The 22,281-nt window shown below is 41.0% G+C and overlaps 1 protein-coding gene and 1 long non-coding RNA gene across 2 annotated transcripts in view; one reads left to right on the top strand and one right to left on the bottom strand.

The window, feature by feature from the left end:
• Positions 1-2,957: 2,957 nt before the first annotated feature.
• On the bottom strand, positions 2,958-20,532 carry LOC130117795 (uncharacterized). Its single transcript, XR_008810718.1, has 4 exons — positions 20,426-20,532; positions 9,261-9,345; positions 3,320-3,352; positions 2,958-2,974 (listed from the first exon to the last, which is right to left on the bottom strand). It is a non-coding gene; the product is annotated as an uncharacterized LOC130117795 (long non-coding RNA).
• hsd17b3 (hydroxysteroid (17-beta) dehydrogenase 3) overlaps positions 4,605-22,281 on the top strand; it is a 66,592-nt gene continuing 48,915 nt past the window's right edge. Inside the window, exons 1-8 of the mRNA XM_056286011.1 lie at positions 4,605-4,819; positions 12,234-12,280; positions 12,730-12,805; positions 12,941-13,048; positions 13,183-13,250; positions 17,319-17,363; positions 17,467-17,501; positions 17,666-17,747. Coding sequence (XP_056141986.1) covers positions 4,669-4,819; positions 12,234-12,280; positions 12,730-12,805; positions 12,941-13,048; positions 13,183-13,250; positions 17,319-17,363; positions 17,467-17,501; positions 17,666-17,747 — 612 coding nt within the window. The 5' untranslated portion in view covers positions 4,605-4,668. The remainder of the gene's footprint in view (positions 4,820-12,233; positions 12,281-12,729; positions 12,806-12,940; positions 13,049-13,182; positions 13,251-17,318; positions 17,364-17,466; positions 17,502-17,665; positions 17,748-22,281) is intronic.

Below are 22,281 nucleotides of genomic sequence, written 5' to 3'. Positions count from 1 at the left end.
ATGTTCTTCATAAATCTTATGTCCATTATAATTTTGTTATCCTCTTTCAATGTTGTATTATGTAAATTGCGTGAACACAACATCCATTGCACGCTGTCCGTCTTGGGAGAGAGATCTCTCCTCTGTTGCTCTCCCTGAGGTTTCTTCCTATTTTTTCTCCCTGTTAAAGGGCTTTTTTAGGGAGTTTTTCCTTATCCGATGAGAGGGCCTAAGGACAGGATGTTGTGTTGCTGTTAAGCCCACTGAGGCAAATTTGTAATTTGTGATATTGGGCTATACAAATAAAATTGAAAATTGAAATTGAAATTGAAATTGAATCAAGTGCAGCTGGACTTGGTATATATCCGTGAATACGTTTCGCCTCTCATTCAAGAGGCTTCCTCAGTTCGTGCTTTTCTGACTAGACGAAGCTAATCTGACTGGCTGGTGATGAGACTCAGATATTTATCCTCTTGGAGTCGCTGTCAGAGCTATAGATGTCCATGGCTCTTTGTGTCCTGATGTTTACCGACGTCCGTCGCTAACAGAGCCATAGATATGAGTGGCTTTTTGTGTACCGATGTTGGGCCGCGCCAAACACATCAACTCAGTGGAACATTAAGTTCACAAGGGAAGACATAAAGAACAACAGTTTGCCCTTCTTGGACTGTGACGTCCACATTGGGGAAGACAGGAGCCTCCACATTGGGGTTTACAGGAAACCTACACACACAGACCAATATCTACTTTTCAACTCACACCACCCTCTGGAACACAAACTGAGCATCATCAGAACTCTGCAACACAGAGCTGACAATGTGCCCAGCAGCACCCAGGCCCAACGAGAAGAACACAAACACCTGAGGGGAGCTTTAAAAACCTGCGGCTACCCCAGTTGGACCTTTGTGAAAACTGCAACACGTTCCAAAAAGACAAACCAGGTGAGCAACGAGGAGAAAAGGAACACAAGGAAGAGCAGAGACATCCCGTATGTTTCCGGGGTCTCCGAGAAACTCAGGAGAATTTTCAACAAACACCGCATCCCGGTATACTTCAAACCCAGCAACACACTCCGACAAAGACTGGTTCATCCCAAAGACCGTGTACCACACACCCGGAAAAGCAATCTGGTGTATGCTGGACAACGTAATGAGGATTGCACTGACCTATACATAGCAGAAACCAAACAACCACTACACAAACGGATGGCCCAACACAGAAGGCCAAACTCCTCAGGACAAGACTCAGCAGTCTATCTACACCTAAAGGAGAAGACACGCTCCTTCGAGGACAGCAACGTACACATTTTGGACAGAGAAGATAGATGGTTTGAAAGAGGGGTGAAGGAAGCCATCTATGCAAAACTGGAAACACCATCCCTCAACAGAGGAGGAGGTCTGCAACATCACCTATCTCCCACTTACAATGCCGTCCTTTCATCTCTACCCAGGAGACTCAAGAAGCCTAGCCTCCAAGAACAACAGTCGCTCACTAATGGCTCCAACGACTCTCATGACCACTGAACAATGAAGTCGAAACTAACACCCCCAACAACCGTCGCTGCTAAACAAGTGCAAATCAATAGCTCCGATGGCGACGGGCCCGGCTGGACATCGGTACACAAAAGAGCCACGCATATCTATGGCTCTGTTAGGCGATGGGCGTTGGTAAACATCGGGACACAAAGAGCCATGGACATCTATAGCTCTGACAACGACTCCAAGAGGATAAATTCTGAGTCTCATCACCAGCCAGTCAGACTAGCTTGGTTTAGTCAGAAAGGCACGAACCGAGGAAGCCTCCTGGATGAGAGGCGAAACGTCTTCACGGATATATACCAAGTCCAGTTGCACTCGATTCAACTCCTTTGGATAACCATGACCTGGATGAACGAGAACATTCACAGACAATACTCATGTAACCGGTTATTTTCTTGCCCGGTGCAGGATTCGATACTACTAATAGGACACGTTAGCCCCTAGCTAACGGGTCTGACCCTTTAGCCGAGCGGTTAGTGATGTCGCCTTGTGGTGCAGTACACCCTGTATCGAATCCCGCACCGGGCAAAAATATAACCGGTTACACTACATTTCTGAGCTACTTATCCACTTCCATGATTAACACAGATTCGGATGTACCCCAGTCTGCAAGTTAGCTTAGCACAGTAGCTTTCAAACCATGTCAGGCTAATTTGAATTCTCAATCTAGCTAAAAGCAAAGAAAAATGCAGAGCATTGTTTTTCCACGTGGGAGACGATAGCAAGTGTTGTGAAGTCAGCTTGGCCAGCTCCACATCAGTCATCTTTCTCCTAAATATGATTGGGCAGATATTTATTATGTAATTAATGTTCTTGCTTAGTCATGCCTAACTGAAAACCAGTAACAAGGGAAGGGAATTCATCTTCTAACCCCCGCAATATTAACTTGGTATTTCATTCCATAAAAGTATAAAAAAGGGGGCAGTAATTATTAATCACGATGCAGATTTCCTATCAAGGAGGCCGACACCCATTGAAGAAGTCATCCAAGAGTTTACCCAAGAATGCCCACCAGAGGTCCTGGAGTCAATTGGGCAGGCTCTCAAAGCTCAGAAAAGAGGAGAGAGAGACTGGATCTCCGCGATCACCTGCAATATAGACGCATTGCCTGAGGAGGTGAACAGTGGTGCAGTGGCAGCCCAAGCTTTAGCAGTAGAAGATCTAAAAGCAGCCCAACGAGAAGATCATTTCAACATACATTATTAGGCATGTTGATGACGCTTGAAGAGACTCCGAAATCAAGTTGGGCTGATCATCTCAACAAAGTTGTCCATGCATATAATTTGACTTTACATTTCACTTACATTCACATTACATGTCATGTATGCAAGTACATGAAATGAAATGACAAATAAAGTGTTCCTGATTCCTGATTCCTGACATGAGTCAACTGGCTTTTCTTCCTTTTTGGCCAGGAGCCAACCGTGCCCATTGACGTGATGCTTCCTAGAAAAGAACTGAGAAACACACAGTCTCATGTAGGATATGCAGAAAAATGGAAAAGGTCAATGCAGGAAGCTTATGAAATTGTGATGACGAATATGAAAAAGGCTGCAGCAAGAGGGCAAAAGAATTGCAACCAACATGCACGGAGCACAGTCCTTGAACTCGGTGATCATGCACTGGTAATAAATTTATCAGAAAGAGGAGGCCCAGGCAAGTTACATGCCTGTTGGGAGAATCAGATCCACATGGTTAGAGAGAGAAAAGGGACAGATAGCCCAGTGTATGTGGTTGAACCGCTAGAAGGGGACAGAAAGAAACAAGTTACAAGTTGCAATCTGTTACTACCATGTCCTTACCTCGTTGATCAGCCAAAGACTAGCAGTTCTCACCTGAAAGAAACAAAAAGTCAGTATCAGGAAGAGACAGTAACAAGAAATGTGAAAACAAAACAAGATACTACCCATACAGACTCTGAAAGTTCAAGCGAGGATGAGTACAGCTTGTGGACCACACGAAAAGCAGGGAGCCATCAAACCCTGGAAGGTAGGGAATTTTTACTCCAGGGAAAGAAAAGCATCCTGAGGAGGGACTACAGCTGGAAGTGATTTAATACAGTAAAATCTGTAAGCATCTACTGAGAAAGAAAACACAAGACACCGGCACCAGTTTTAAAGGACTAATGATTTCTTGATATAGAGTGTTAAAAGGGGTGCCATCACCCTGTGATGGCCTGGTGGCCTGTCCAGGGTGTCTCCCCGCCTGCCGCCCAATGACTGCTGGAATAGGCTTCAGCATCCCCGTGACTCTGAGCAGGATAAGCGGTTTGGATAATGGATGGAGTGTCAAAAGATACTACCAGACTGAGAGAGGATGTGTGTTAACATGTGACTCAATTGGTACTGTGAAAAACGATGTGAAGATGCATTAACGTGAGGTGCATCATTGGATTGCCAATGACACCCATCTACCACACCTCTCCTCCCACTTTGGGGCATGGCAAGTTACCAAAACACCAGCAGGCGCAGCACAAGGAACATCGCCGCACCTCAGGAAAATGATACTTGACTGACACAAAATGGCAATATATGCCATGCACCTGTACAAAAATATTCCCCAATCCTCTGTGAATAGTACACATGACCATTGTAACTAATTAATGGTCATGGCAATTTGCATATGAAACCGGTGTTAGACCACCGGTCTCGGTCGTTCTGCAACTGTACTGTGTATAAGTTTGGGGATACCTGCAGTCAGCTGAGACTGATGAAGTCACTTAGTTGAGTGATGAAACCTTTACTGACTAAACTTGGTGTCCAGATGAGCCGATTCAACTTTTCTGAGATTTCTACAACCGGATTATAGAGCATGCATTGAGATATATTATCTGTTTGAGTTGTATGTAGTCTTTGTGACGTGTGTGTGTGTGTGTGCCTGTTTGTCCCACATCCCAAACAAGCACACATACGCAGACACACAAACATACACGCTCTTTTCTCTCTAAGAGTATGTATCTGTATTGTGTCGTCTTTCTGATGTTGGTCCGTGTCTGCGTGTGTCTGCCTCTTTAAGATGTGGGAATGGCTTTGGATAGCTATACTCTCTCTCTATCATTCTGTTGGCTCACTGGACTAAAGTCTTTCTCTCTCAGAACAGAAACACAGACGCTTGGGTTTGCCTTGTCAGACCATCAACCTCATAGCACGACATGGATTTCATGGAACTCCTCCTCGTTTCTCTTGGTTCAGCAATTGTTTTCTACTATGGAGTGAAACTTTTGCTCTTCAGTAAGATCCTTTATCCCAAACTGTGGTTCCCACTGCCAAAATCATTTTTCACCTCAATGGGAGAGTGGGCAGGTGAGTTTTTTTTTATCACTTTAGTTTTTATTGAAGTTTTTAGGTCAATACAAACATGGCATCCGTATTCAGAAGTAAACATTGAATTGTCTACATTTACTTGCACACAAGCCCAACAGGGCAACTCAAAACAAACAAACAAAAAAACACACAAAAAAATGAACTACATGAGCTTCCTGTGGGTCTAACTTTCCAGTCTTAAGTGTTGTCATGAATTATGTTGTCGCGTGTTTGCTCCTTAAACCATGTCCATTTCTTCCACTGGTCTTCCATCCGAGGTACTGTAAGTCTCAATCGATGAGTCAGTTTTTCCATTGTATGAATGTCCTCCACTATTTCCATCCATTGTCCTTGTGTGGGGGCGTCCACCTGGCACCATTTTCTTGTGATTGCCTTCTTAGCCGCAATCAGCAGTATCTTAACCAAACATCTATCACTTGGCCCTATATCGTCGTTTTTAAAATTACAGAAATAGAGGGTCATATAGCTCTTAGGGAAGTCATATCCAAGTACCTTTTGTATTACATCATGAACCATCTCCCAAAACATCGCTAGCTTATTACATTTCCAAAATATATGCGAGTGGTCTACATCCTCTATTCCACATTTCCTCCAGCATGACAGTTTGGTGCTGGAGTATCTATTTTTGATTTTTGGTGTAATAAAAAAACGTATCAGATTTTTCCAGGAGAATTCCCTCCATATCCGCGAACTAGTGGAGGATTGATGAACTTTCCACATATTCTGCCAGTCCTCCTCTGTAATTTCTGTGCCAAATTCTAATTCCCATTTTTCTTTTATATATGTAGTTGAGTGTTTATTAGTTGTGAGAGTTTGATATAGTACAAATATAGTCCTAGATTTTCTCCCTTTATATGCGTTGATTATAATTTCAATCACACTGTTCACCTCCATGGAGGGTCCTCTCCTGATACGTTTGTTGTAATAATCCCTTAATTGTAAATATCTAAAGAAGTCATGATTCTCCAAATCAAACTTGTCTTTCATACCCTGAAAACTCTCCATCTCCCCTTTTTCCTCTAGAGTGCACCATGCTGTGATTCCCCAGTTAACCCACAGTTTAAAAACTGTGTCATGCCTCGCTGGAGTAAAGTCTCTATCATATGCTACCCATCTCAATAACTGTATCTCATCTTGTAATTTGCTGATTTTAATCAATTTAAACCATAACTCCAGTGTAAATAATGTGACTGAATCCATGTGGGTTTTTGTTTTCTTGTATACTTCTTTATCCCCTAAAATATTCTGGATAGGGTACCCACCATATTCCCTTTCCATGACTTTCCACTTGGCCATGTAATCTTGCCTACACCAGTCAACAGCATATCTCAGTTGGGCAGCTTTGAAATATTCTTTTAGATTTGGTAAACCCATACCTCCCTTTTCCTTTGAGAGTTGGAGAGTTTCATACCTTACTCTGGGCTTCTTCCCTCCCCAAATAAATCTAGATATTGTCCTATCCCACCTATCAAATTGAGCTTGAGTCACCTCTACAGGCAACGATTGGAATAGATAAAGAAGCCTTGGTAGAATATTCATTCTAACTGTCTCAATTCTTGAGCTGAAGTCAAGTGGCAGAGTGGACCATCTATCAATATCCTTTTGCATCACATCGTTGATCTTGCCGTAATTTGCTTTATGTAATTTAGACAATTCCTTGGTAATGTAAATTCCCAAATATTTGATTTTGTTTAGATACCAATTAAAGTAAAATTTTCCCTTGAATTCTGTGGTTGGAGTATAATTGAGAACTAGCACCTGTGTTTTTGAGATGTTAATTTTATATCCAGATAAATGACCATATAGTTCTAGTAGCTTCATTAGTTGAGGGAGTGATGTATGTGGTTGCTCAAGATAGGCTATGACATCATCAGCAAATAGCCCCACCTTGTGGACAGTGCCATTCACTGTCACTCCATTAATTCCTTCATTTTGGCGAATGGCCTCCGCTAAAGACTCAATGAATAACGCGAACAGTGTCGGAGACAAACAGCATCCTTGTCTCGTCGACCTCTGCAAACTGAACTTGTTCGTTAAACTCCCGTTTATTTTAATCCGAGCATTAGGTTGTTGATATAATGTTTTAATGCACTGTATTTACTTATTGCTGAACCCTAGTCGTTCCAATACTGCATACAAAAAATTCCAAGACACCCGATCGAATGCTTTTGCTGCATCTAAACTTACTAATAGTGTAGCTTGTTTTCTCTTACTCGCTTGATCAACAATATGCAATGTCCTTCTGATATTATCATGCGTTTGTCTTTCTCTCATGAATCCTGTTTGATCTTCATCTATCAAATCACCTATGAATGAGTTTAACCTTTTGGAGATAATTGTCGTATATATTTTATAATCTAATTTAATAATGAAATAGGTCTGTAGTTCCCACAATATTCTTTATCCTTTCCCGGTTTTGGAATGACTGTGATTATTGCCTCTGACCATGATGGTGGTATCTTATTATTGTGAAGTGTCCAATTGAAGGATCTCAGAAGTATCGGTGCCAGCTCTTCCCTAAACACTTTGTACCATTCTGCAGGGTATCCATCGCTGCCCGGGCTTCTATTGTTTTTCAAATAATTTATTGCATCTATCACCTCTTCCATCTTGATGTCAGCTGTTAATTTGTCATTTTGGAGCCGTCCAATTGAGGGTAAATCTAATGAATTCAAAAAGGTATTAATTTCCGCTTCGGGTGCAGGTGTGGGTTGTGAATATAGCTCTTTATAATATCCCAAAAATATGTCCTCTATGCTTTCTGGTATATTCGTTAACTCATTTGAATGGGGGTCTCTGATCTTATGTATATGGCCAACTGCTTGCTGTTTGCGAATATGTTTTGCCAACAGTTTAGTTGCGCGCGGGCCTGTTTCATAATATCTTTGTTTGAGAAACAAGCTTTTTTTCTCAACTTCATCTAACAGTTCTTTATTAATGTCTGACTTAGCCGATTTGATTTGCTCCAACACCACGGGGTTTCCCGCAGTCTGGTATTCCCTCTCCATTTCTCTTAACCTGTCCGTATTCTTTCTGGATATAATTGATCTTGCCTTTTTGATCAATGCTGAATGTGCTATTAACTTTCCCCTGATGACCGCCTTCATGGCATCCCAAAATATTGTTGGGTCTACTTCCCCATTGCTGTTTTCTTCTAGATATGTCCGAATATCCGTCTTTAACATAATCTTACTCTGCTCACTATTCAGTAGACCCACATTAAACCTCCAAACTGTATTTCGCTTTCTACAATTCAAATTAATTTCTAAATATACTGGATTGTGATCTGAGATATCCGCCCCTCCAATCCCACACTCCTTTACTCTGTAAATATCGTCTTTGCTCATAAGGAAATAGTCTATCCTTGAATGAACTTTATGTACAGCTGAGTAATGTGTATAGTCTTTTTCCTGAGGGTGTAATTGTCTCCACACATCATCCATCCCCATCTCTTCCAGTGATATATTTACAAATCGAGTGACCTGTGTTTTAGTCCTTTTGATACTGGTCGTATCCATTTTGTGATTCAAAACGACATTCAAATCTCCCCCACAAATTAAGACCCCCTCTGACTCATTTGCTATCTCATCAAACAAAGATTTAAAAAATCTTTTATCACTTTCAGGAGGGGCGTATATATTTACCAATGTCACTGGTTTGTTCTCTAACCTCCCCTTCACTATAATATATCTCCCCTCCTTGTCTCCAATCTCCCTATCATAATCGAATTGAGTTTTGTTTGATATTAAAATTGCAACACCTCTCCTGCGCCCTTCCTTGTAGGAGCTATAATATGAATGTCTGTACCCATATTTCTTAAGTTTCCCATGCTCTATCTGTGTTAAATGGGTCTCTTGGAGGAATATGATTTGTACATCCTCCTTTTTTAGCTTAATCATAACCTTTTCCCTCTTCTTTAACATATTTAGACCATTAACATTCAGCGACATTATTTTAGTAGTGTGAACCATCTAGACATCTTGATACTCTTTTTCCATATATTCCCACAGAGCTCCAGACAAAAAAACTACAAATATAAAACACATTAATCAACAACAAAGATAACTTCCAACTAAAGGGGCCTAACCACCCCGAGTCCCCGTTGGTATGGGCAGGTGAGTTTTAAATGAGATGTCCTACCTGTGTGACATGGCCTTTTACATGCTAATGGCACCAGATCACTGTGCTTTGTTGCAGCAGGGCAATTCTGGTAAGCTGTCAAGTGAGCCGTCAAAGAAAATTCATACTTAAACAGATTCTCCACAAAACTTTGTTAATATGCTCAGTGCAGGTTGGATAAAGTTCCTCTCGCCTGTTTTGACTCGATCACTTGTTTGAGGTTACGTAATACTGTATGGCAATGCGGGGCTGTACATGCTCAGGAAGGCAGTGTTTAATAACATGCTGGGCTCTGATTTACCTTCTTGTTCTGGGGAGGGAGGTGACTGGATCATTCCTCTCAAGTGATTTGTTTCTGCTGTCAATGTTATTGTGTTCTTATGATGCTGTAATGAGAGACAATAAAGAGAACATTTTTAGCAAGTTGGGATTTGCATCTAGGCAGTCACAAGTACATGGGATAATGTGTGAAGTGGTGCGCTTTTTCCACTAGTCTGCAACGTGCAGCACCGTTAAGGTGACCAGAAAAGACAAATTCCTTTAAGGCACAAAGTTACTACAGGACTGGCTGTTGAGGGGACCTGGCTGGATTATCTCTGTAAATAGAACAGGCCATCCTCCGAGATAAGCGTTTTGAATACATGACATCATAAATTTAAATTGTCCCTGGATTTTTTCTGACCTTTTTTTTGCCAAGCTCAAATTGAGTGATTGTACCTTTTCTGTTTTTCCATTGCCTTGGAATCATTTGCAAATTGTAACCTGTTCATTCCTGCTATAAATGCAGTATAGCATCGACTGTTGTGAAACAAACTCCTGGACATCATGGCATTAAGTGCCTTGCTCAAGAGAATCTTGACACAAGTTCTTCAGGGAGGGCAGATTATTACTTTCCCCAGCTGGTGCAGGAATTCAAAACAAATTACTTTCATGTCACGGTTGTGTTTTTCTGTTCCTGCCCCTGCTTTGTTCACCTTTCCCCCATTACCTGATCGGCTCCCCATGTATATACCCCCCCCCCCCGGTTGCCCTGGCTCATTCTCGGGTTATAAGCAACTTTACCCTTGTTAGGTCATGTTGGCTTGGTGCTTCATACCTCCCCTATGTTTTTGTACCTATAGTTCAGTAAGTACCTTTGTCAAATTAAAGCCTTGCTTTATCCCAGCCGCTCTTCCGCTGTCTGCATTTGTGTCCTGTTCCTGCTCTCCCCGTGACAGTATCCTGACAAGAATACCAAATCCTCTAAAACACTCCTTGAGCCGCCCCTATTGTTGCAGCTGCATTACTCTGCTTTATAAAAGCCCTGCTTTATGATGGGGGGGGGGGGGACTGCAATTAAGCCCGTGTCCTAGAACAAACTGTTCTAGGTTGGATGGAAACTTTTCTCCAAGAATCCCGAGGGCAAATTCCAGACATGTGAAAACTTATTTGGCAAATCACATTCAGATTCTCTAGGTCATGCCAAGGCATCTCTGGACAATTGGAAACAAATTTCACTTTTTATTTTTTTTATTTACTCCTGTCAGAGCAGTCTCCTCGCAAGATACCCGAGTTGTGTAATGCAAGGGTGCATAAGGGGAAACAAATCTCTTCAGTGTGCATATACTACATGTTTGTTGGCGTGAGTGTTTAATGATACGTGTGTTTATGTGCCCACCTTTGTAACGACTGCTTCATTTTCACCATGTTCAGTGTAGCGTAGAGGGTGATTTGTACTACTCGGCATTCTGCATTTCTGTTGCTGTCATGTCAACATTCTTCTTTGTATGCCATTCAGTTCGAGATGCTCTGGGCCGCTTTATTACCGAGTCTCCGTAGGTGGGACTTTGTTGCTGTGCATCAACATTTGTTCACTTACCAGCAGACTTAATTAACTGAGCTCAGTCCATCCGCCGCAAAGAGGCATAAAAGATCATAGGGGATAGAAAGCAGAATATTCTGGCATCGTGTGGACTCGGGAGGACACCGGACAAACAGGCCACTGAGAAACAGAGAGAGCCTCTTTGGAACAGAAGCCTCAAGGCCCTTTTAGATAACTGACCATGCTGAGGTGGACCATTAATGGGGCCACTAAGCAACTCTTCACTCTCCAACTCCCAAGTCCTCAACTTCAGAGCACTGTACAATACATCACTGATTAGGCTCGTGTGTGTGTGTACGTAATTGTGTTTCTATGTGCATGCATAAGAGGTTCTAAGAAGAAATTCCCCAATCAGCTGGGTGAGTGCTGGGCAACTGTATTTGTTCCAATGCTTAGTCAGCAATTGTTTTGTAATTAACAGGGATGGCCTTGTTTGGTATTGGGAACTAAATGCAAAGGCTGGAATGTCAGACAAAGGTTTGAATAACTTGAATTCAGCTGTTTTGGAGAACGGCTTTACCCTCTGATACCATCTTCGGTTAGTCAGAAAATGGAAATGGTGTTCACAGCTTTGGTGAGCTTTTACATTTTTCAGCCGAGAAGCACACAGGGCCAACGGTTGCTCACGGGGTAGAGTAGGACATCTGGTAACTAGAGGGTTGCCGGTTCGATCTTCAGCTCCTCGCAAAAATGTCGGTGTCCCTGAGCAAGACCCCTAACTGCTTTAACCTTGCACGGTTGACACCGCCATTAGTGTGGGGTGAATTTGAGGCATGCATTGATTATAAAGCGGTTTAAGTGGCTGTTGCAGTGAGAAAAGCGCTATATAAAATGCAGCCCATTTACACACCAACAGCTTAAGGTTCATTGCTTGCACTTTCCCTATAACTAGTCAGTTACTGGTTGCCAATGCTTGTGGCCTTAATGCCTCCAAATTGTGCCCATTTCTGCAAAAGTTTAAACAATTCCAAACAAAAAAATCCCCGTCTTTTTCTTTTCTGTCAACTACAGACGACAAAACTCAGGTGGAAGTGGATGCCCATCACTCCTCATCTGAGGACAAGTCTGAGCACATGTGTTGGATTCCTATAATCAGATCTGAAATTGTGGGATGGTAGGGAAATGGGAAAGTGGTGGGATGGGAAAAAGCCTGCCTGTACTCTCCGTCTACATGACCATCTTTATCAGTGCTGAGGAACATGCTGTGCTGATGTGGGTACACTGTGTTAGAACACCATGACGATATCAACAAATAAACACACACAGCAGTTTGACTGACATCACAGGGAGAGCGAGAGAGATGAGATTATAACCCTTTGATTCACGGTTCAGCCGGTGTTAAAATGGTAGCGTACTGAACTTTGATTTGGCTTGTGACACACTTTCCTCCTGGCCTGTCTGCTTCTGTTTCAGTGGTGACTGGTGGGTCAGATGGGATAGGGAAGGCATACGCCTTTGAGGTAAGCTAAAAAAAATGTATTCAAAATTTGATTGACACACATCTCGTTTTTAACGGTATGCTTCAGAAACATGAACTTGTAGTTTAAAATGGTCAACAGTTTCAGACAGCCTGACTGCATCACTCATGTATATTCTGTGGACTTGATTCTGTTGAGAGTTATATTCTTAAAAATGCATACTAAACAATTTCATCGGCTATGTATGGATGTTATCTTCTCAATGTCTACACTATGGTCACAGAGAAATTATGGAGAGTCAATTTACATACTTCTCTCTGACCTACAACAGATCTTATATGATCTGAATTATTTTGATGCAACAATCCCCCACTATCAGTACTCCATGCAGAGACTAACACAAAGACTTGGAGGTTTTTGCAAAATTTGCTCTTGATCTGTATTATTTTTTTTTCTCTTTATACCCTTCAATGCATCACTGCTGCCCCCAGCTGGCTGCTCAGGGGATGAACGTGGTTATCCTAAGCAGAACAAAGGAGAAACTGGACAAGATAGCTAAGGAGATAGGTGGGGCAACCAGTGAAACACCATGGCAGTTATCTCATTTAGCCACGGGTTTCTATAATCACAAGTGTCCCAAGTTCCTGTTTGCATATACAAGTGAAAAATGCTTTGCCATTACGCCTTATCGCTCTTTAACAGGGGATACCACCGGGCAGAAGGTGAAAGTGATTGTTGCAGACTTCACAGAGGAAACCGTCTTTGATGAAATTGAGAACAACCTCATGGACTTGAAAATTGGGGTTTTAGGTCAGCCTTGTTTCTGTTTCTAAATGCAAATTTGGAATCATAAAAATGTGTTGTCACCAGAAAAAAAAGGTTGCAAATATATGACTGATTATATCTGCTGATTTAACTGATAAGAAAAAAATCTTCTATCCCAGTCAATAATGTAGGCATACTGCCAACCCTCATCCCCAGCAAATTCCTTGAAACTCCAGACCTGGAGAAGGTAAGACCCACAAGTCTGTGTTTTTTTTTGGGGGGGGGGGTTTACATAAAATTGCCTTGCCTAATGTGTGATGATACTGAAGCACTGAGCGAATGAAATGGGAAATGGGCTGCAGGACGTAGAGGCGGGTCGTCTAATAATCGGAAGGTCACTGGTTCGATCTCTTGCTCCTCCAGAGAGCGGGATGAGGTGTCCTTGAGCAAGACACTGAACCCCTAACTACTCCTGATGAGCAGTTTGGCGCCTTGCATGGCAGCCTCCACCATCAGTGTATGAATGTGTATGTGAGGCATATATTGTAAAGCACTTGGAGTGGTCGGTAGACTAGAAAAGCACTATATAAATGCAGTCCATTTAAACAGCCACTCAAAGCACTTTACAATTAATGAACGCCTTGCATTCACCCCCACAAACACGGCAGCGTCAACCATGCAAGGTAACAGCGTCAGGTGTCTTGCTCAGACACCTCGACATTTTTTTCAAGGAGGAGCTGAGGATCAAACTGGCAACCAGCAAGAATGTATGACTTTAGGGTTTCAACAAGACCCTAAATTATCCCGACATACTGAACTTTTCTACATAGCTGTCAATATGGACTCAGCACATTCCAAAAGCTATAGCTTGATAATTTGCAAAAACCCATGTGAATAAACAAAAGTACACACAAACTTAAGAATCTATTCCCAAATATAAGAGGATTCTAAATGACAAATGTGTATTGGCCTCTAATCTTAAGATTTACACAAATTCCAATTCATCCGCTATTCCAAATATCCAACATCACTTCAAATCAGCAGTGCTGTATAATGTGGGCCTTCTACAGCCGTGAGAATTATGTGTTTTTGTTTGAAGCTCTTACGCAATGAGTGAGCGTGACTTTGCCAAGATTATAGTTATTCATCCCTGGGATTTTGTAATGTGTTTTCTCTCAACTTTCTCAGTTTGACTGTTGCATTTTGCATATCAAAATAGTCACCATGACCCAGCTGCTCATGATTCTTTAAACCTTCATCAACCATGTGTGGAAACTGGGCTCACAGCATCCTACTCAGACCTGTCTAGCTGCCTTGTTTTCTAAGCCCATGCATATTAGCAGGCTTACAAATGTGCGATGCGGTGGTAATTATACAGAGTCGAAGAAAATGTCTCAAAAGAGGAAACGTAACCATGCAGAAGACGAAATTCACTTGCTGGCACATTAGTTTGTAAAACGCATGCAAACGTAGAGCAGTGTTTACCAGCCAGAGCAAATGAAATAAGTGGAGGGCGATCTCTAACATCTTCATTGGCTCAGCTGTTTGCAAATGGTACCAACAGTATCAGGAATCAGGAACACTTTCATTTGTCATTTCACTTCATGTACTTGTGTACATGAAATGAAACGAAATATTGTTTCGCCCAGGTCAGCAGTGCGACACAGACAAAAACACATATCCAAAAACTACAAGAACACATGCATCCCAACAAGAACACATATATCCAAACTAACACATAAACTAGGCAACAAAAAAAAAAAACAGTCCGAGAGAAGAAGATTGTGTTAGTGCAGCATGTTGTCCTAACTACATCCCACACAGAGATAGCAGCCCGCAATGAAGACACAGAACAAACCGATGGGTAGAACTGGACTGTTAATTTTCTAAACATTGGTCTGCAATTGCTAGTGTTATGTGTAGTTAACGAGTGTGCTGCTTTACTGTCTGTGTTGTCAACTGACATCTATCGGGTTGGCGAATGTAAAATTAAAAGAGCTACGTGTGATTTCTACCTGAGAGCTCTGGTCGCGCAATCTGATTAACAACAACAAATCAAACAGGACAAGACAAGTTCAGTAAGTTCAAACAGGAATGCAGCCGATATGCCCAGCACATTTCCTTATATTTTTAGCTTCATTGCTCACAAAAGTGCAGAATCATGGCCCGTTGCACCCTTCAGTAGATACAATATAGTATAATATGAGTCCATTAACCATAATATATCTGGTGCAACGCTTCATGATTAACATGGGATATTCTTTCCTATTATCTAATAATGCCTTAATCGTTGTTGCATTTGTCAGCCCTTAAAATGACAGCAAAAAACAAAACAAAAACTACAAAAAGCTACTGTCAAGTCTTTGACAATGTGTGGTTTTGTAGGGTACTTTGAAAATGAGCATGGGTTACTGTGACAGTTTGCGGATGTAAGCCCAGACGAACAGAGTGCTGTGTACTCGGGCACAGCGGCCGTTTCATTATACCAAAACACAAAGGTCACCACAACAGTCAAACAATTCAAACAGTGGTTCCCAATCAGGTCCTCAGGTACCACCTATATTGCTGGTTTTATGAATGGAATTGCATTTATATAGCGCTTCTCTAGCTACAATAGCCTCTCAAGGCACTTTACAATCAATGAATGCCTCACATTCACCCACACACAACACACTCATACAGCGACGCTGGTGTCAGCCATGTGAGGCGCCAACCACCTCATCTGGAGCAGTTAGGGGGTTAGGTGCCTTGCTCAAGGACACCGACATTTTTGCGAGGAGGAGCCGAGGATCGAACCGGCAACCCTCCAGTCACCAGACGACTTGCTCTACCTCCTGAGCCACTGCATTAGCTATTGCCTAAACAGACATCCTAATAAGGCTTAGCAGCTCCCAAATGGTTACCCACATGCAAAGACCAAAACAAAAACAGAACTTGTGCACCAGATCTGGATTACACGTTATCTATTCTGCCAAGTAGTTAATTACATTAACCTGTTGTTCTAGGTTATAAATCTCCCTGATTTGATGTCTGCAATTATTGACAGAACAGGTGAACACAATCAGGTACCTGTTAGAACAGAAAACCGGCAATACTGGTCGTACCTGAGGACCTGATTGAGAACCACTGCACTACAATATGCCAAGTCCTTTTCTGCTTCCTTGCCCCCTTTCTCTGGTCAAATTTATTTCGTTGCAAGCAGACACAGCAGTAGGTTAGCTGCTGATGTCTACTTGCTTGCAGCAGCCGCTGCTGACCAGCAATGAACCATTCCTATGCATTAGTCTGCCACCTACCTCCTAACTGTACCCCATCTCAACAGATTCATAGGCCCAATATTGTGTATCAAACTGATGGACCATATAACAAATAAGCAATGCCATTTCTATTAGATTTCCTTCCTCGCGATGAACACACGCCCCCATTCACTCTCACTGGCCCCTCCTAAGTGTGTGAAAGAATAGGACATTATAGACTCTTGGGTTACAAGTGGAATCCTTGATCATCTGATTTAGTCCCCCATTGGATTGGGCTTTATTTTTACACACTTGTAGTAAGCATATGAGCCCACAAACTATTTCCCCTTGTCCTCTCACTGACAACTTTCACTTACATTTAACGTAAATAGAGAGCTTAGAATTCTGGGTAATATTATTTATTTATTTTTCTTACCCCCCCCCCCCCAACCAAAAAAAAAATTGTACCGGGCCAATTACTCTGCTCTTGTAAGCAACTCGGTCGCTGCTCCACCCCCTCTGCCGATCCGGGGAGGGCTGCAGACTACCACATGGTTCCACCAATACATGCAGAGTCACCAGCCGTTTCTTTTCACCTGACAGTGAGGAGTTTCACCAGGGGGACATAGCGCGTGGGAGGATCACGTTATTCCCCCCAGTCCCCCCGAACAGGCGCCCCAACCGACCAGAGGAGGTGCTAGTGCAGCGACCAGGAAACATACCCACATCCGGCTTCCCACCCCCAGCCAACTGTATCTGTAGGGATGCCCGACCAAGCCGGAGGTAACACGGGGATTCGAACCGGCGATCCCTGTGTTGGTAGGCAACGGAATAGACCGCTACGCTACCCAGGCGCCATTTTAAAAAAATATTTTAAGATGAAACAGTTACTGAAATATTTACAAAAAGATGAAAAGGGCACATTACAGATACATAAATAGAATGATGATCTTTTTATAACATATTTATTCTTAAGTATTGAAGCCCATTTCCGCCAATGTGATAAAAGAAACATCCTGTAATTCCTTATAACACAAGTAATCTCAAGTGATTGATATTGATCCATATTATGCTTACAGGCAATTGTAAGGGTGATCAACTGCAATGTAAAAACTATGGCCAAGGTAAGAATTTGTAAGGTTTGTACTTTTAAAAAAACAAAAAAACATGACTTTAGTGTGACTTTTTTCGCATAAAATCTGCATATATTTTTTTTCTTCTTTATAGATGTGCAGAATAACTCTTCCAGGCATGGAAAACAGGTCTGCTATGTGTTTTTCATCATATCTAGTTTGCAATAAACAAGACTTGTTGCCAAAGAATATTTAGTTTTAAGCTTGGTAGGCATGTTGATAAGGGCAGCTTTTTGTGTTTGCCTGTGTGTGTGTGCATGCATGTGTGTGTGTGTTTGCTACTCCTTTCACAGAGGAAAAGGAGTGATTATCAACATTTCCTCTGGGACAGCATGCGTTAATGCCTCCATATACTCCCTCTACAGCTCATCAAAGGTTAGTAGTACAGCATCAGTAGGTTTTTTTCTTTGTTCTTGACAAGAATACAAACGATACAGGAACATTGTACATATATATCATCAGACCAATCAACTATAAACAACCTTACACCTTTACATTCAATGCTCATAACAAAAGTAAATAAAGAAAATTAATGAACTATAGTATTAAAATAATGATGATAATGTTGAACAAAAATAAAGCACTTTTGCCAGGGTGTAAATTTACAGTGTACATTAAGTGAAATTTTTATAATGTAAGCAAGCATTATATGTTTTGACTGCTTTTCTGTTTGTGCTTCTGGAAATGGTAGAGATATATTTCTGAATTTCTATCATTAAAGCAGAGAAGAATGTTTTTTTTTAATTACTTTTGTGGATGTGAAATTTTGCAAAAAAACATTTATTAAGTAAAACTTAGTTACTTTCACTATTTGTGTCATGGAAATCAAACAATACATATTCCCATTTAAGGGAAAAATTATTACAGACTTTAGACATAATAAAAGCCTTTAGTTCCTTCCAAAGTTTTCTGGAAAAGGTGCAGTCCCAAAATAAATATGTGATTGTCTCAATTTGAGTTTTGCACAAAGAACAACTGGGGTTCATTGTCTTCTCAGGTACTGACTCATTGGGTAAAACCTGTGTAATAATTTAAAGGGAACCTCTTTTATTTTGCTATTCATCAAAAATGTATGTGGTAGCATCCAAACCTTTTCCCAACAGATATTAGTAATAAATGTACTCCAATGAAAAACGACATATGGTACAGAGACTACGTATATCTTGTTGGAACAAAGCACGAATAGCTCCGTTATTATTTTCATGAGATACAGCAAAACAGATTTTGCCAACTGCAGTGTTAGCTGCGTTCAACAATTGGGAGTCATCTAAATCCAGAGGAAGAATTTTTAAAGAGTGCACAAACTTCTGCAGAAACAGCATCGAAAACGACAGCGTATTCTTTAGATGAGACAGCAAGGTTAAATTTAAAGTTGAACTCTTCATATTTCAGTGAAAGACCCTCCTTGTTGAAGAGCTGACCCACCAACATTATTTTGTTGTCATACCAGTTCTGTAAAAACAAAGATTTGTTCTTATAAAGTATATATTTGTTGTTCCAAATGAAAAATGTGGGGTGAAAAATTGTGTTTGTAGATTAATGCCACAAGAGAAGTACTGTTTATGGAATGCCGAACGTTTCACAGGGATTTTATCAACATTATAATTACAATGAAGAATAAAATTAAGACCACCATGTTTTGAAAATATATAATGTGGAAAGATATTCCAAATAGAGGTAGGATTCTTTAAATAGGACTTGATCCAATTTATTTTGAACGTGTGATTTAGGGTTGTAAATTCTAAGAAATGTAAGCCTCCCTTTTCATAAGAATTCATCACTACTGATTTCCTTAGGTAGTATGTTCGATTCCTCCAAACAAAGTTAAATTACAATTGGTCGGTGGATTTGAGTGTCTAAATACAAAGATAGGGCAGTATATATTTGTCGAGCTATTCCTTCTGCTTTTGATTGCAAAACTCTACCCTTCAAGCTCAGGTCCCGTTGGAGCTACTGATTGAGACGTTTTTTAGTTTTGTCAATTATGGGGTCGAAGTTCAGTGGACATCTTGCTATTTGATCTTTTGTAATAATTATGTCTAAATATGTCACACTGTTTTTGACCGCAATGTCACAGATAGATACGACTGAACAATCTTTGACAGGTAGGAGTTCACATTTATTAATATTAAGGTAAAGTCCTGAAGCTTTGGAGGAGGACTGAATTAGGTGAAGGGCATAAGATATTTGACTGCTGTCTTTCAGAAAAAAAATAGTAGCGTCATCTGCTAGCTGGCTAATTACCATCTCTCTTCCTGCAGCAGAGATTCCTTTTAAATTATCATAATGATGTGATCAGCAAGGATTTGAGTAGCTAAAAGGAACAAATAAGGTGAGACTGGTCAACCTTGTTTAAGACCTTTCTTGAGTTCAAATCTTGGAGAAGTGCCATTTCTGAGTTTAATAGAACAGTTAGAGTTACTATATAAAGTTTTGATTGCACAACAAGAGAACGTGCCAAAACCAAATTTCTCAAGAAAGCTGAAGATAAAATTATGATTTATGGAGTCGAAGGCTTTATAGAAGTCTAGAAAAAGGATAAAGCTGTTATCAGATATTAAATGTCTGTTTTGCATGAATCCGGATTGTGTCTCTCCGATTACAGAGTCCTACACACATTTAATTATCTTGGCAAATACTGAGGCAAGGACTTTATAATCATTGTTAAGGAGGCATATTGGGCACCAATTTTCAATGAGGAGTAGACCCTTTTTGGGTTTAGGTATTAGGGTAAGTATGCCTTGACTTAGACTAGGGGGGAGAGTGCCTTGATTAATACTTTCTGTGAAGAGTTTAAGTAAAAATGGGGCAACATGGAGAGCCTTTGGGACCATGGCTTTTGAAAAAGAGATTAGATATAAAGATGAATAGAAAATTCACAGTCCTATTTTTCATATCTGGGAAAAGGCGACACTCTGGGTGATCATTCAGACTGTGCCAAACAGAATCATGGCCAAATACTTTTTCACAACAAATATATAAACAGGACAACCTGATTAATCCCGGTAATGATTGTCCTACTCTACAATAGTTAAGATGTTAGAAGTGCTTACCAGTGCAAGGACCAGCACCAGGCTCCATTCCGCAATCATTTGGAAAAGCGCATGTGGATTCTAATGCAGCCTCATCAACAACTCCTGTGGATTGATGTCCATTGTCTGGCCGTCTGTGGGGGGGGGGGGGTTTCATCCCTTCTTTTTCTCTCATATCTAATACACACAGAAGAGAGCAAGCAATTAGTACAAAACAGTTAATTTACCCAGTTGACCACAGGTTTATCACATCCTCAATTCAAGTCAGTGGAAATCACATAGCACGCCTCAAAGGGCTTCATGAGATAATGTAGACATAACAGAAACTATCTGGCCTAACAGATAATCCTGACAAAAAATATAGCTACATTAAATTACTCACCATTTCTTCTCTGCACTTCGGGTCATGCTATGTCGAGTCATGCTGGGTGATCACAGTGAGCAACAAATCACAAGGAAGTGACCATATTTACCTCTCATGTTTTGCACCGCCTTTGCTGGACTGGGTTGAGTACGAGAAGACAGATGGGAGAAAGTCAGGACTGTCGAAGTCCTCAGATGCCTCTCCTGTACAAATAGTGTATCCCAATGACTTACAGTAACGTTAACGCACCAAAACTGGTCATTGGCCTACCATTACTACGTTAACAGTTACTAGCGACACAATTTAGCAAAACTGAACCAAGGTACGTTAGCTTCTAAGGCAGTTCAACTGAAACTTGAACATAAATACTCTGTTGCTTGCAGACCTTGTGAGTTATATATGCATAGGACTCAATAATTATGTTATTTAATGTTTGTTGCTCTAAGTTAAAACGAGCGGTGTAACGTTATGGCTGATTAGCCTGTTAGCTGAGGCCTGACGTTAACTTACCTGTTATGAAGTGATCACTGCAAATGTGGGCATTTTTAATTAGTTCCTCGCTCCAATCGCTTCTTCTGATTGCTTGCAACCAAAGACGTCTCCTGTTAGCATTAAAAGGGGTGCGAGTTGACGGAATTCGGTTAAACTTGAGCGTTTTGTTTTGTTTGTCAAAACGATTCTGGCAACCGACTGCACAATACAACATGATGATGATACCGGCCGCTTCCTTGCTGCAGCCGACATGCGCAGTAGAACCTGCGTGACGTCAGAGTGACGTAGACTGATAATTCCCCTATAGACTTTACTATAGAAAGAACAGCAGTGGTTAGGAATAGTTTTTGAATCAGTCGTTATGATATCATCTATCTGCTGAGGTTGCTGAATAGTATTTAACTTAGCAGTCTGGATCTCATAAGGGCTCCCTCTGCCCTATTTTTGTAAATTTCATCTAGCTTAATTTGTAGATTTGCCATAGTTACTCTGTCTTCTGTTGTGTAGCTAGCTTGATTCTTTTTTGAAAGTATCATAATATCATTGATAACTGAATTGTCTTCTGCCTTTTTAAGTTCAGCCAAATTAGAGCTGTAGTTTCTCAAAACACTTGCAGCCTCAAATTTAAATTCCCAATTTTCCCATAACAGTTTTCATTTATTGCTTTATTAAAAAAGTAACGAATTAGTTCTGTAATTTTGTGCTTTACAGTGTCTGTTCTAAGCAAGGAGTTGTTCAAAATCCAGTAAGTTTTCCTATTGAAAGATGCATTATTTTCACCAGATAACTTAATTGTAATGTAAATAGCCTTATGGTCTGTATAAGGGATGGGAAGAATATCTACAAAAATATAATTTGTATTTATATTACCAGAGACTAGCCAAAATTCAACTCCACCTTCTCGAGGTTCAGACTGTTTTCACTAACGGGGCTCTGACTATGGGCGAATCACCGGCGCCCTATAAAGTAACTGGTACACCGGTACCTTGCGGGATAAGGCTTTTTAGCCAAAGGCTAAGGG

The sequence above is a fragment of the Lampris incognitus genome, chromosome 1 (genome assembly GCF_029633865.1).
Source record: "Lampris incognitus isolate fLamInc1 chromosome 1, fLamInc1.hap2, whole genome shotgun sequence".
Classification (NCBI taxonomy): domain Eukaryota; kingdom Metazoa; phylum Chordata; class Actinopteri; order Lampriformes; family Lampridae; genus Lampris; species Lampris incognitus.
The sequence above is the reverse complement of the archived record's forward strand: the minus strand, read 5'-3'. Positions and strand labels throughout refer to the sequence as shown.